The following is a 16,866-nucleotide window of genomic DNA, read 5'->3' as shown; positions in this document are numbered from 1 at the left end:
ATATACTTTCCAAAAGACTTTTAAAATCACTGTTTATTCACAAAAGATGCAAGATACAGATACTATTGAGCTTTATTTTGCATTAGTTTTATAGATATGGGCATTTTACACTGTTCTTCGTTAAGTAAAAGTATTACTTGAACCATTAATATTGATAGCCTATCATCCAAAATTGTTGTGACTTTTCCTGTTTCCATGGGTTCGTGTAGACAAGACTATGAAACAGGCGTAGGCAGTGGGTATAGTAGTTGATTATCCTGTTTAACTGAATATTGACATAAATCATTACTTAATCATTTTGTGCTTTAGTTTTGTTCTGTAAAATAGAGATACTAATAATACTTTCTTTATAATAGAGTTTTGAGGGTTAAATGATAAAGCGCTTGGAACAATGCTTGCTTCATTCGAAGCACGTAAATGTGAGCTATCATGATTATCAGTCCAAAATCTTAGCTTTTATTTAGATTATTAGTTCAGTGTTCTAAATTATCAAATACACTTTGGCATTCATGATTTCTGGGAATAATCGTCCAAGTCCAAGAGTTCTGTTATAGATTATTTGTTAGAGACATTTTAAAGGTCCACTATTTTTAGTGTAAACTTCTAAAGTAACATTGACTTCACTACTTAACTCTACAACTTGATTAAGCATTGTTTAACTTTTCAGTAAGGAAAAACCATCCATTCTCTTTCAAAAGAAGAATATTTATCTCATTTTCAAATTTGCACTGAATCACTCTTTGGCACATACAATTTTATCTTTAGAATCTGTTTTGCAGATGTGGAGTCTACTGCTTTAAAACTTGGTTGAATGAGTGAATACTTTGTATATGTATTGTATTTCAGAGGTATTTAAAAAAAAAATAAAGAAGAATGGCTGTAATCATGAAGAATGATGGCTCTGTATTTCAGTGGCTTGTTGGAAAGCCTGCTTACACCTGCTAATGTCCAGGGAGAAGCTGGTCAGGAAATACTGTTGAGCCCTGGCAGCACCAGGGTAAAGGGTGGGTGGAGGCAGATTTCTGTAGGATTTGTCATATCTACTTTATCCTGTGCTGACTACCACAGCCTGTGTCCTTTTCCTTCCTATCTCCCCATTCTCTACCTCCACCCACTGGGTTCTGTCTTGCTTTTCTCAGGAGGTAGTAATTATTTCTTAACATAAATTAAATAGTCATCTGTAATTATAGACACATTTCATCTTCACATTTTAAAGCCAAATCCACATGTGACTTCTTATCTCGATACGTGTTATAAGAGTTATTAATTACTGGACTAGCACTGAATGACTTCCTTTATGCCCTGGGTGGGTTCATTGTGAATTTTCTGCTTCTGAATCAAGTACATAGAAGTGCAGTTGGAGAATTATAGAATTCTTCTGTGTATTCTCAATACCCTCTCCAGGAGAATTGATATCTATCAGTGACCTCTTTGTGTTCATTTCCAGTTGGTCAGAAATAAAAGCTGTTAGAAGCACTAGATATTTATTAATTTAATTTCATTTCCTTGTGTCTTCTCAAATTCTCCATTTATGTTAATAATAGTATCATTCTCCTTTGTTTAGGACATCTGTCAGCAACACTGTCTTCATTGCTGGTCCCATACTTGGCAGCAATGGATCAAGCCGTGTTACTAGAGCATCAATCTAGCCCAACTTTGGAGTACAGTGCTTGCCCAGGAAGGGAGTTCAGGCCTGCCCTTCCTGATCGTAAACCTCTTACTGGTGTTGACTCTTGTTTCCCAAAGTTTCCATATACTGTGTACACTCCCTAACTGGGTTTGCATTCCTGGTCTTTTCTTTCATCCTTGTCTGCAGACATGTGTGCAACCCTCCCTCCTGTCCTACAACCACTATAACTATAATCAGCCTACGCACTATTCCTTTCAAAGTCTTTGCTCATGATTTTTCCCTCCCTCAAATCTACCTCACAGTCCCTTCTCTTTAGGAGCCAAATGTTGTATTATCTCCTCAGTTCTGTTCCTTTTTATCCTAGTTGGGTTTTCTTGATTCCTGTCTGTATTTAAATAGCATTTTATGCAGGAGCCCTCTTCATCAGCTGTCTTTCCCTTATCATTCCCATCTCTAGTTCCATAGCATTCTGACTGCCCCCATCATTCTGCAGAAATTGTTCTTGCAGGCCTCATCCCTGACCGTTACCTGTTAAATCTAATGAGGGCTTTTCACTCTTTATTTTACTCATTATCTCTTTGCAATTTATACTCTTGATCACACCTTCCTTTTGAACTTTCTCCTTCCTGGCTTTCCTAACACTGTTCTCTCCTGCCTTGTACTTTCTTGTCTCCTAGTTCACTCCTTTTCCTTTTTGCTCCTTATTCCTCCATGCTCTGTTCCAATGAGGGGAGGGGGAGGGGGTCCTGCCTTCTCTCACAATTGTATCTCTGTCTTCATTCTAATGACTGCTAATTGTGTTCCTTTCACACACTCTGTACAAGATTCTCCACCTGGCTGTCACACAAGTATTTCATTAGCTTGTTCTCACCTCCTTTAATATTATTATTTTGTGTTCTATACCACACATTTCACACCTTGCTGAATGAATGGCACACCACTCTAGCCCTTATCAGAGTTTTCCTTTACACCGTCCATACTCCCTTGCCTTACCCCAAGCCCTGATCATCTCACTAGGGCTATCTGGTACAGACTTGTCTCCTCCAAGAAGTCTTGCCCACTGATACCCAAGTAGTTTTCTGAAACACAGGACTGGTTAAATAACTTAAGCCATTCCTGTTTACTGGCTTCAGAGTCTCCTAGGCCATAAAGACCATAATCCCAGTATGTCTCATAGGATACCCTTTATGATCTTGTTATTGCCATTGATTGTAATGTCTCATCTTCCACTTGTGCCTACTGGACACCTCATCTTCTTGTCAAAGCAAACTACTTATTCCTAGAATAAGCCGTGCTTCTGCAAGCCACCTATCTTTGCATTCTCTATATCGGTTTCTAGGATTCCCGTCTGTCCTAAATTTCACTTGCAGAATCTCATGTCTTCCCAAAGTACACACCCTGTGGAATCATTTCCAGATCTTTCCAATTGAGCGTTGCTTTCTTTTCTCTGGGTGCTGCCTCATGAGGTGATGACATCTCCCCCTAGTTTTTCTCTCCCATTAAGTAATTTGGCTTATAAGATTAGGGAGTAAATTTAATCTAATAAATATTGGTATATCTTTTAAATCAGTTCTCTTTTAATTCCATTTGACCAACTTTCTCATCTGAGATTTCCTAGAGTGGTCTTCAGGAATATTTAGATGCTGATAATCATTCTAGGAATTAATGAGACTTTTAATGACACTGATTCCAGCTGAAACTAGAAGGGGATAGGGAAATTAAATGACTTTTCATGTATTTAGAGAGTTGTGCAGCCATAACAACAATATAATTTGTAACATCTTTGTTACCCAAAAAAGAAGTCATGTTCAGTCATTCCCCATTCCTACCCGCCAGTCCTAGGCAACCACTAATCTGCTTTCAGATAAATTGGATCATGTAATATATGACCTATTATATCCAGCTTCTTTCACTTAGCTTAATGTGTTTTAAGTTTCATCCATATTATAGTATGTAATTGGTTGAATGGTAACCCACCCCCACCGCCCAAAGATATTTCTGTGTCAAATTACTAGAACCTATGAATGTTATCTTGCTTGGAAAAGGGAGCTTCAGAGATGTAATTGTTAAGGATCTTTAGATGAGATTATATTAGATTATCCAGGTGGGCACTAAATCTAATGACAAGTGTCCTTAAGAGACAAAAAAACAGATGACACAGAGGGGAAGGTTATGTAAAGACAGAGGGACAGATTGGGGTGGTATGGTTATAAGTCAGTGAAGCTGAGCAATGCTAACAGTTATGAGAAGCTGGAAGAAGCAAGGAAGGGTTCCCCTCCAACACCTCCAGAAGGAGTGGATTGCTGGCTACCAGAACTGTGAAAGAATACATTTTTGCTGTTGTAAGTCACCCAGTTTGTAATTTGCTGTGACAGCCTCAGAAAAGTCATATGCAGTGTGTATCAGTACTTTTTATTGCAGTGTGTACTTTTTATTCTGAAATAGTTTTCCATTGTATTTCACATTTTGTTTATCCATTCATCAGTTGATGGACATTGGGTTTCCAATTTTTGGCTATTATGAATATTGCTTCTATGAACAGTCATGTTAACTTTGTTGCATAGGGGTATGTTTTCAGTTTTCTTGCATGGATACCTAGGAGTGGAATTGCTGAGTCATGTGGTAAATCTATGTTTAATATTTTATTAAACTGGCAAATTGTTTTCCAAATTGGCCTCACCATTTTCTATTCCTACCAATATTGTATGAGAATTCCAGTTTCTTTACTTCCTCATCAACACTTATTCTTGTCTGTCTTTTGATTATAGCTCTCTAGCGGGTATGAAGTTGTATCTCATTGTGATTTTGATTTGTATTTCCTTAATATCAAGCATCTTTTCATGGGCTTATTGGGCATTTATAGGTATTCTTTAGTAAATATGTATTCATATCTTTGCCTATTTAAAAATTGTTACTCATCTTTTTATTGACTTGTAAAAGTTCTTTAAATATTCTGGGTACTAATCTCTTGTCAGATGTATGATTTATAAATACTTTTTCCAAATCTATGGCTTGTCCTTAAATTTTCTTCATAGTATCTTTTGAAACCCATACATTTTTAATGCCATCCAACTTATTTTTTTTTCCTTTTATCATTTGTGATTTTAGTGTGGTATCTAAGAAATCATTTTGTAATCTAAGGTCATGTTTTAAGAGTTTTAAATTTATCTCTGTGATCTGTTTTGAGTTAATTTTTGTATTATGTGAGGTAAAGGTTCATATTCACTGTTTTGCATATGGATATCTGGTTGTTTTAGCAGCCGCTAAAAAAAAATATTTATTAAGTAATCTCTACACCCAACATGGGGCTCAAACTCATGACTCATGACACCGAGATCAAGACTTTCATGCTCTTCTAACTGAGCCAGCCAGGTGGCCCAGCAGCATTTTTTGAAAAGGCTTTTCAAAACAGTTCTTTTTCCATGAATTGTTTTGGCATCTTTGTTGAAAATCAATTGGCTGTAAATGTAAGGATGTAAGTGGTTATTTATTGTAGCATTTATCTGTTAGCCTAGCTGTAGATTTCATAAGGCCTTAACTTTAATAATTATAAGTATAAAACATTATCACCCAATATATATCTTCTGAATGCAATTGTATTCTTAGTGCAGTTTCTGTGTGCATATGTGAATTATATGTGTTTGTAAAGATTATTGTGGGTTTATATATAATCTAGAACATTTTTCCCATTTCTGAAATTTCAATACCTTCATGTTTGGGCATTTTTGGAAAGAAAGGTCATTTTTGCCAAGAGCGCCAGCAAATTTTAGGCTTTTACATCACTCAAGTTGCTTGTGTAGTCTTTCGAGAAAAATTAAACCAAGATCTTTTAAGTGATTTCTATGCAAAATTAATGCTTCCCTCAACTTCTGCCAAATGCTGTGATGCATTTATGCAGCCGATGCCAGAAAGTTTAGAACTTGTATCTGGAAGGAATTCAAAATTTTAAGACAGAAAGCATTTGTGCCTGGGGCAGTGTAATGACCCCACCTGTGTCTTTTTCTTGTCTTCTGGGTGTTTTCATTGTGTGTCCAGAAAGGCTCAGGCAGATCCTTCTTCTATTTTTAAATCTTTTTTATGAAGCACAGTTTTAATTTTACAAGACCAGATCTCTCTCCAAGTTTCAAAATATGTGTTCTTCAGCATAAAATGTTTAGACAGATACCTAATGGCCTACCACTTTAGCATCCATTTTTTTAAAGCATAGATTCAGGGAATCAGAGCCATGAAACCATAGCGTAATTAGTCACTATCAGATGTTCTGTAAATTGTATTTCACACATCTATAGGTTAGGTAAGCTGCTTTTTTTTTTTCTTTCTGTTACTTAGATAACTAGCTACTAGCTAAACCTGTTAATATACCACTGAAACAAATGGAAATACTTAGTTGTTGATTTTATTAGCTTTAACATTTTATTTATAGTCTAAGAGAAAGAGCAGAAAGGAACTAGTATTTATTGAGTGCCTACTGTGTTCCAAGTATTCTCCTAGACACATTTACATCCCTAATCTCATTTAATCCCTTTATTGTTGGTATTATTATCCCAGTTTTTAGAGATGAAAAATTTTAAACAAGCCAGATAATGATAATGATATTTTATGCTTGTGTGGGGTCTCTTATATCATAATTTTAAAGTAGCATATGACTTTTGGAGATGTTCAGTTATAAAAAAAGAGAAATGATCATAGTTTATCTCCATAGTTGCAGAGCCAAGGGTAGAAAGAAAAGACACACAAGGTATTTCACAATTTTTTGTCCATATTAACTATGGGAAGCATAGTGAACTGAGTTAAGAGTCAAGCTATATGGAATACTTTCAGTAGGGGGTAAGGTTTTATAATTCCCAGATATAAATGGTGCAGGAACAACTCGATATCTATATATATGTATACACATTTATGTGTACGTGTGTGTATACACACATACAAACACATAACTTGATATCCATATATATGTATACACATTTATGCATACGTGTGTGTATATACACAAAAACACACATATAAAAGAACTTTGACTTTATACCAGGTATAAGAAGTAATTTTAATAGATCATAGACCTAGTTGTAAAACTTTGAAGTATAAAATTTCTAGAAGAAAACATACAACTTCTGTGACCTTGGTCAGGCAAAGATTTCTTCGATATGGCATTAAAAATTTTGATAAAAGTACTTCATCAGAATTTAAAATATCTGCTATTTGAAAGATGGTTTTAAAAAAGGCAATCTACAAACTTGGAACATATTTGCTAAACACATATCTGATAAAGGACTTGTATAGAGTATCCAAATAACTCAAAATACAGTAATAGGGAAGTAAAAAACAAAAATTTAAAATGGGCCAAAGATTTAGAGACACTTCACCAAAGAAGAGAAATGGATGGCAAATAATACATAGAAAGATCCTCAATATCATTAATCATATAGGGAATGTAAGTTAAACTCAAAATACCAAGCCCCACCTTTTGGAATGGCTTATGAAAACCAAGTGATCATATTTCTGTATGGGGCAATTAGATGTCTCATATACTGCTGGTGGGAATCCATAATGAAACAGCCACTTTGAAAAACAGCTTAGTAGTTACTTATACAGTTAAACATATATATGATCAACAACCCATTTCTAGGTACTGTATTTAGCCAAGAGATATGAAAACTTATTTTTACAAAATAATAAAAAATACATGAATATTTTCAGGGGTATTCTTTGTAATCACCTCAAACTGGAAACAACCCAATAACCTTTATTTGGTAAATGGATAAACAAAATGTGGTATGTCCATATAGTGGAATGTTATTAGCAAAAAGAAATGGACTACTGATAAGTATAAATACATTATATGTGTATGTGTATATGAAATATATATTATATATAATTAATACATAAAATATATATGTATTTAGAAGTTTGAGAGACAGAGGCAGTGCAAGTGGGAGAGGGGTAGAGATGGAGAGAGAAAGAATCCCAAGCAACCTCTTTCCCTTCCCTTCCCTCTTTTCTTTTCTTTTCTTTTCTTTTTTCTTTTCTTTTCTTTTTTCTTTTCCTTTCTTTTTTCTTTTCTTTCTTTTCTTTCCTTTTCTTTTCTTTTCTTTCTTTTCTTTTTTTCTTTTCTTTTCTTTTCTTTCTTTTCTTTTCTTTTCTTTTCTTTTCTTTTCTTTTCTCTTCTCTTCTCTTCTCTTCTCTTCTCTTCTCTTTTCTTTTCTTTTCCTTTTTCTTCCTTCCTCTTGTTCTCTCAGAAAGAGAAGTCTAGACATAGCAGACGGTATTCTAGAGTTGGTTTCATGGCTCTAGTGTCAAGGATCAAGGTACCTGCTATTTTGTTGCTCTGATAAGCTGCTGCTGGAGTCCAGCATCATGTCCAAGTTGCTGGCAGAGGAAGGAGTAAACAAGAAGAGTTGAAGAAGGGTCTGCAATCTTCTTTTTGAGACTTTCCCAAAATCCTATGCTAATCTTCCATTTATACTGAGTTGGTCAAAGCTTTCTTTCTACATTTCATCACATCTAGTTGCAAGAGAGGTTGGGAAATATAGACTTTAACAGAGAAGAAAAGAGAATCGATGTTGGAGTATGCTGCTAGCAGTGTCTGTCACACTGTTGATGGCTTCTAGTCTCCTGGCTCCCCATTAGGCTGCTTTAAATCCTGGAATTCCAGGATGCCTTTTTAATGTTTCTGTGTGTACTGTTTCCACACTTTTACTTGAAATTACATTTTGCTAGTCATTAATTCCTAAAATGTAGTCAGTGCAATCTTATGTCAGGCACTGGGTTTGATAGCTCTGTAAACTAGGGTTTGGTAATGTTAAGCATTCAATGAAGTTCCCAAGCAAAACTTAGGGGGAGGATATGCTAAAGTTATTTTTTTAAAAACCTCAAACTCTAATTTGGAATAAATCATAAATATTTGATAAAAAATGCTGGCCATTTGAAGTCTATACACTTGAAAATCAATTGTATTTATTGTATATTGGTTATAGCTCAATAAAGTTGATGTCTAAAATGCTTAGATAAGCAGTGAATTTCTTTTATTCTTCAACAAACATTTATTGAGGATTCAATGTGTGTTGTGTTCCTGTTATGTTTAAGAGATGGTGCAGACCTTAGGCATACAAAAATTTAAAAAGAGATAGAGACAGACAGACAGAGCAAACTTACTCTGAAGTAGGCCTTCTTGTAGAAGGAATAGATGTTAATATGTGTAATTACGACTTATGTGATTGGTGTTATAATGTGGGGTGTTATAATATGGAAACCAAGGTAGAATTCCCCAATTTTGTTCTTTTTCAAAATTGTGCAGGCTGTTCCAAGTTGTTTGCATTTCCATATAAGTTTTAGAATTATCTTACCCAATTTCTATCTCAAAAAAAACTCTGCTCGAACTTTGAACTTGTGTTCAGTCTAAAGATTTAACTAGGGGAGAATTGAAATCTTAACAATATTGACTACTGATCCATGAATATAGTATATCTTCTCATATATGTAGATCTCCTTTAATTTCTGTCAGAAGCATTTTATGGTTTTCAGTGTAAAGATGCTACACATATCTTGTCAGATTCCATGTTTACTCATACCATATTAACAGTATTATTTTCATAATCTCAACATGTAAGTTTTGCTAGTCAACAGAGATAAAATTGATTATTGACCTAATACCCTGTGACTTTGTTAAACTCACTATTAGCTCTAGTAGCATTTTTATAGATTCTTGGGTTTTTCTTTTTTTGTTAAATGTTTTTTTTTTTTTTAAATTTATTTCTAGGAGAGAGAGACAGCGTGAGCAGGGGAGGGTCAGAGAGAGAGGGAGTCGCAGACTGAAACAGGCTCCAGGCTCCGAGCTGGCAGTCAGCACAGAGCCCGACGCGGGGCTTGAACCCACAAACCGCGAGATCATGACCTAAGCGAAAGTCGGACGCTTAACTGACTAAGCCACCCAGGCGCCCCAATTCTTGGGTTTTTCTATGTATATGATCATGTGGTCTCTTAATAAAGATGGTTTTACTTCTTTCCAGTCTATAAGCCTTTAATTTCTTTTATTCATCTTGTTGCCCTGGCTGGCAACTTCAGCATAAAGACATGGTGAGAATTTGATATCATGGCTTTGTTCTCAACCATAAGAGGAAACCATTCAGCCTTTCTTCATTACTATTTATTTTACTTGTTAAGTTTTTCATATGTGTCCTCAATCAGGGTGAGGAAGTTCCATCTTCTTCCTAGTATGTGGAGAGTTTTTATTATGAATGAATGTTGGATTTTTTGTGAAATATTTATTTCGCATGGATTAAGATGATCATATATCTTTTATTGTCTGTTGATATGGTACATTATATTGTTTAATTTTCATTTCTTTAAATTCTTTGCATTCCTGGTTTAAATACCACTTAATTGTGGTGCATCATTATGTTTATACACTGCTACTTTGAATTTACTGATATTTTGATAAGGATTTTTGTGTCTCTGTTTATTGGCATAATATGGAACCATAGTTTTCTTGTAGTGACTTTGGTTTTGGCATCAGTGTAGTGCGGGCCTTATAGAATGAGTGTTGGGAAGTGTTTCCTGTTCTGTGTTCTGGAAGAGTTTGTATAGAGTGGGTATTAATTCTTTCTTAAATGTTTGCTAGAAGTAAATAGTGAAGCCATCTAGAGTTTTCTTGAGGGGAAGATTTGTAACTATATATTCAACTTTTTAATCATATAGAATATTCCAGTTATTTATTTCTTAATTGAATGAACTTTGGTAGTGTCTTTCAAGGACATTTGTCCATCTAAATTATCAAATGTTTATATAAACTTGTTCATAAAATTCCCTTATTATCCTTTTAATGTTGTTGAGCTTTATGGTGATATCTTCTCTTTCATTCAAGATATTGATGTTTGATATTGTCTCTAATTTTTTTTTCATTAATCCAGCTTAAGGTTTATTAATTTTGTTGATCTTCTCAAGGAACCAGGTTTTGATTTCTCTGTTTTCTATTTTATTCATTGTTTACTTTCATTTTTATGATCTCCTTCCTTTTATTTGCTTTAATTTTCTCTCTTTTTTCTAATTTCTTAAGGTTGAATCTTAGATCATTAATTTGAGGCCTTCCTTTTTTTTTTTTTTAATGTATGCAGTTAATGCTATATTTTTCTTCTGTGTTCTGTTTTAGCTGAATACCATGAATTTTGATATATTGTGTTTTCATAGTTTTTCTACTATCCCTTGTGATTTTTCTTTGTGTTTCTTAATTTTCCAAATGTTTTGGAAAAGATATATTTTCTGATACATTTCTGTTATTGATTGGTTGTGTAATTTTGTTTTTTGACAGTGTACATACTTTTTTATGATTTTGGTCATTTTTAGTGTGTTTATATTTGTTTTATGGCCCAGAGTGTGTTCATTGTCTACCTGAAAAGAATGCATTTTCATTTGCTGTTGGGTGAAGTGTTATATAAATGTCAGTTAGCTCAACTTGTTTGGAATTGCTTTTGAGGTTTTCCGTATCCTTACTGATTTTTGGGGGGAACAAGGAGGGGTATACTTGTTCTACCGGTCACTGAGAGATGAATGTTGAAGTATACAACTATAAATATGGATTTGCTATATTTTTTTATTTCTGTTAAGTTTGCTTTCCTATTTTGAATCTCTATTATTAGTGGCATATGCATTTAAGATTGTTACGTGTTCTTGATCAGTTGACTCTTTATTATTGTGAAATTTTCTTCTTTGCCTCTAATTTTATTCCTTGTTCTGACACTTTATTGGACATTTAATATAGTTACTCCAGCTTTCTTTTAGTTATGTTTACCTGGCACATTTCTCCCCATCCATTTACTGTAACAACCTATCTAAGTCTTCATATTTAAAAGACAGAATTTGTATTTTAAAAGACAGAATCTGCTGAGTCTTGCTTTCATCTAATGCAATCTGACCGTCTTTATCTTTTAATTAGTTTTTAGATAATTTGTAATTAATGTAATTATTTATGAGATTGGATTTTAACCTACCATGTTGCTGTTTGTTTTATATTTATCCCATGGTTCTTATTTATTATCTCTTCCTGTTTTTGTTTCATTTCCATTTTATCTCCAGTTATATATTCATTATAAAAATATGTTAGTGATTGCTCTAGACTTTGTAATATATATCTTTAATGTATCAAAGTCTCTCTTCAAATGATACTATACATTGCAAGTATAGTATAAAACTGTACTTCCATATCTTTCTCCCAACCTTTCTGCTTTTGTTGACCTATATTTTATTTGAACATATGCTATATATCTTGCAATATATTGTTTTACTTTAGTCATTTATCTTTTAAAGAGACTTAAACATTTTAAAAAATATCTTTTACATTTTTATTCAATTTTACCATTTGTGGTACTCTTTCTTTCTTTGTGTAGATTCACATTTCCATTTGTATCATCGTTGTTCTTCCTGAAGAACTTCCTTTAACATTTCTTGTTAAATGAATTATCTCAGCTCTCATTCATCTGAAAAAGTCTTTATTTTACCTTGTGAAGTATATTTTCATTGCCTGTAGAATATCAGATTGACTTTTTTTTCACCTCTTTTAGAACTTTAGATATATTCCATAGTGCTTTGGCTTGGATAGTTTCTGCCCAGTAGTTGCTGAACTCGTCTTTGTTGTTCTGTATTTTATGGGATTTCTCTCTCTCTCTCTCTCTCTCTCTCTCTCTCTCTGGGTCATAAGGATCTTGTTTTAGCCTTCCTTAGTGACAGTGCTCCTTTGCCTGGGACTTTGAGCAAGAGGGTACTCTGTACCTCCCCCAGCCTTGGACTGCTGTTTCTTGTTACTTGTTGAAAACCCAGGGCAGACAATTTTGTTTCTGCTTCTCCCCCAGAGGCATGAAATCTTTTTCTGGGATCTAGAGAGGGACATCATTCTTTTTTCAATGACTTATTTTTTCAGTGTGTTTTCTGGGTGTGTTATATAACAGTACATTAACACATGTAAGTAATTTAGAAATTAATGTGTGTGTATATAGAGGGTGTATATTCAACAGTTTTACTGATCAGAGTGTATAGTCAGAATTGTTTGGAGGCCACTGTTGTAGAGGGTTAGAACTTATAACTCTGATAGCTTTGAAGTAGAATTTGCTACTTGCTGTTTTATTTGAAGACAGCATGATTCAGATAGTTCACTTTATTTCAGTAAGTAACTATTTATAAATGGAGACTTTTTTACAGTGTGCATTATATTTTAAAATAATTATTAGATTTATATGCTTACAAGGTGCAGTGGTCTTTATGAGCTCTTCTGAATTTCAAACTCCTTTTTTGCAAGTGAAAATTTCTTTATTATTTTTAGGACTGTGAGGACATGGGAAGTTGAAAATCCAAGGAAGCAAAAAAATGTGTTTAAACCACGGACGGTGCAGGGTAAAAAAGTAATTCCCACCACGTGCACATATAGTAGAGATGGAAACCTCATAGCGGCTGCTTGCCAGAATGGAAGCCTACAGATCTGGGACCGAAATCTGACTGTAAGTCGAGGACATTTAAGTCTGCTTTTCTTAGAAGAAAACTACCTTATAAAGACAAACATCATGTTAAAATATTATGAAGGTCAGTTTCCTGAGTTTAGCCCTAATTTAAACTTCAGTGTTAGTTGATAAAACATTGGGACATTTGCAGTAAACAGCATTTCAGCAAACATTCCAGCTCAGTATTTTCCAATGTGTATTAGATTTTGCTTTTAAAATAAAGTAGATCTTTTGGTATAAAATTTAAAAAAATGTAGTGCAGTTTTATTATTTGGTGTCTCAATGTACTTGATTTTGAAAGTGAAGGATTTGACAGTAATATAAAACAAGACCAAGCAGAGAATTAGAAAATACTGTTTAAAAGATTTAAGAAAACTAGGAAATATCTAAGATGGCTCATCAGTAGATTTGCAATTATTCTTGTAGTAATTTAAATAATATTTTGTTTTGAAGATTCCATGACATTCTATTTAGATAGGTTTCAGACATTCCTTTACAGTTTCAGATCATTATTAGAATAAAAAAATTTTGGAGGGATCACAGAATTCTGTGTAAATAATTCTATGAAATATGTCAAAGTCTTTGGCTAATGCAGAGAATTAACAATAAGCTTTAGAAAAGATTTTGTTGTATGTAGAGATGATAAAACAAGATTTTTTGATAAGTGTTAAAATGAAAATCTATACTAACATCATAATACTATTTGGTTATCTTTAATAAAAGATTCTGATAAAAGTGTTAATTCAATAATTATTTATTGAGTACCTACTATATGTCAGGCACTATGTAGGCATTGGGAATACTGCAGATTTTTAAAAAATTCCTGCCCTGTAGAGTTTATATTCTGGTTCTTTTAAAAATTATAAAAATAATATTCTTTCAAAGAAAATTGCCATTCAGACATTTACATTTTGAAAGGTACCCTAGAAAACTTAGTTGTCTTTTTTAGGCAGATGAGTTAAAGTCATTCGTCTTGGAATAAGGTAAAAAGTAATGATACGGAGAAAAGAATCCATGTTGATAATGCTAGAAATATCTTAGGCATTTTCTGTTTGTCAGATCTTTTTATTTCTGTTTTCATCTCCATTGTAAACCCCATAAAGCTTCATAACAGCACAGAGATTTTAGAAATCCTTTGAATTGTAAACTGAGTTTTAACCAAGCAATAAATTTTTTAGTAACTGGCTTTCATCGTCTCTGGGTGCTGTTGGATTAAACAGAAGTTCTAAGACATGAAGTTTTCTTGTGTAGCTTTAACAGTGGTTTCTTTAGTATAATGCATACTAAACATATATGCATATATGTGTGCCTTTCTCTTAGAACCCATGTATTTTAATAAAGTTTTGGATAGTTTAAATTTTTTTTTAATGTTTATTTATTTTTGAGAGAGACAGACAGAGTGCAAGCAGGGGAGGGGCAGAGAGAGAGGGAGACAGAATCTGAAGCAGGCTCTAGGCTCTGAGCTGTCGAGCCCCAACACAGGGCTCGAACCCACAGACTGGAAGATCATGCCCTGAGCTGAAGTCAGGCGCTTAACCGACTGAGCCACCCAGGCGCCCCATGGTTTTTAAAGATTGGCCTTGCATGGCACATGAAATGAAGAGTATCTTCTGTTTCCATTTTTGTAAAAAACAAAACCATTTAAATGTCAGTTCACCCCCCAACAAATCTTTTAAGCTATTTTGCTTAATCATAGTGTTTGATTCTATTTTGTTAGAATTAAAGAGTACATGAAGGTATAGCTTATGATACTACATCCCATTTGTTATATTTATTAATATTTTTATATTTGCATATAAATGTATGTCACCTAAAGACAAATCAAATTGTGAAGAAAAAACTTGATAGCAAGAAACACAGCTTGATTTAAGAACAGAATTTTACTGGGGCACCTGAGTGTCTCAGTCGATTGAACATCAGATTTCAAGTCAGGTCATGATCTCATGGTTCATGAGTTCGAGCCCCACATCGGCTCGCTTCTGTCAGTACTATCAGTGCAGAGCCCTGGTTAGATCCTCTCTTCCTCAATCTGCCCCTCCCCTACTTGCACTCTCTCCAAAATAAATAAATATTATTAAAAACCACAGAATTTTACAAAACTTAATTATTACTTCAGCAATAATCAAACACCCACAGGGAAACACAAAAGTTAAGGTAAAAAAGGCCTACTAGCAGTACTTTTTCCATGCAGTAGCCAGAGAATTACATGGTAAATAGTGGTTAAGCTTTATTGCCCTATTTACTCATAGAATTCTTATTAGACTAACTTGAACTTTAGCAAATTAAATGAAATATTTCTTCTTTTAGAAGTAGCTATTAGTAAGCAATTTCTGTGCTCTTAAGACCTACCTCTACTCCAGAATTAAGTTGGCCAGTATGGTAGCCACTAGCCACATTTGACTATTTTAATTTAAATTAGTTAAAATTTACAATTAAAATTGCAGTTCCTTAGTTACATAGCACTTCTTAAATGCCAGGTAGCCACATATGTCTAGTCATGTGCTACTCATTGTACAGCACAGATAAAGAACATCCCCATCAGTATAGAAAGTTCTCTTGGACACTGGTGCTCCAGAAGAGTGCCCAACATCCCTTTCAGTCATGTGATGATGGCCTGTCAATTTGGGAAGAAGGAGTTTTCAGAGGAGCTTCTATAGGTCTGCACTGCCTCCTTGGTCCCTCAGCCCCAATTCACCAGCATATACCTGAGCAGCGGCAAGGCCAGCACACAGTTGGAGTAAGGTGAGGTTGGTACAGAATAGTGCGTGGTGACAGTGGACATAACAGCACACTCCTTGACTTGGTTTCAGCATATGCAGAAGCCCTCTCATCCTTCAGCGTGCTTCTCCTACGTGTCCATGTGGCTTTCCCCCTTCACATCTTTTAGTTCTTTGCTCACATTTTCTCTTCTGAGCAAGACCTTCCTTGACTCCATCCTACATAAAATTGCAGCCTTCTCACCAATGGTGCTCTCCGTCCCTCTTATTTTCTTCCGTCATGCTGATCACCATCTGACATACTCCACTATATACTTTACATACTTGTTTGTTGGCTGTTTGCCTCCAGTAGGATATTGGCTCCTCGAAGGAAAGGATTATTGTCTACTTTGCTCCTTGCTGTATTCCCAGAGCAAAGAACAATACTTAATATACAGCAGATCTTCAATTATGATTTGTTGAATGAATGAGTGAATGAATATATTCTGGAAGGGTAATGAAATAAGGTTGTCAACTTATTTCTAAGAAGACATTTAAAAATAGCACATAAAAAAACTATTCTATTTATATGAAGCCACAATGAGATAGAGAAAGGATAGGGGAGAAATATATTGGGGTAATTTTTGGTATATCTTTAATGACGTATAAATATATACTCTATATTAGCATAGGTGGCTTTTTGAAAACTGTTTGCATGGCTCTCAAGTATAATTCTTTTTTTTAATTAAAAAATTACTTTTCAAGTTTAATTTCTGACTTTTAAAATATTCCAGCATTGTATGGTCTCATGAATATTTAATGACTTTTTCTGTTCATATAAAAACATACCAAATTCATTGGACATATTTTTCTCAAAGCAGTGTTGCTATTCTTTAATATCTATTAAGAATCTACAATATGCTATACTCTTTACTAAAAGAATACACTGTATTTACTTGTATTGTAATCACTATTTATAAACTAAGCTTTTGGCAGAAAAATGAGGACCATCATATTTATTTATTTTTGCCTTTCGTAGACACAGGTGATGGGAAGG

General features: G+C 34.1%; 1 protein-coding gene across 1 annotated transcript in view; it reads left to right on the top strand.

Moving 5' to 3' along the window:
* The window catches only part of WDR70 (WD repeat domain 70), a 272,504-nt gene that overhangs the window by 155,459 nt on the left and 100,179 nt on the right, over positions 1-16,866 (top strand). The window contains exon 10 of the mRNA XM_077763475.1: positions 12,939-13,113. Coding sequence (XP_077619601.1) covers positions 12,939-13,113 — 175 coding nt within the window. The remainder of the gene's footprint in view (positions 1-12,938; positions 13,114-16,866) is intronic.

This window comes from Crocuta crocuta, unplaced genomic scaffold (assembly GCF_008692635.1).
Source record: "Crocuta crocuta isolate KB4526 unplaced genomic scaffold, BGI_CrCroc_1.0 scaffold4, whole genome shotgun sequence".
NCBI classification, from domain to species: Eukaryota; Metazoa; Chordata; class Mammalia; order Carnivora; family Hyaenidae; genus Crocuta; species Crocuta crocuta.
This window is presented reverse-complemented; position numbering and strand designations above follow the sequence as displayed.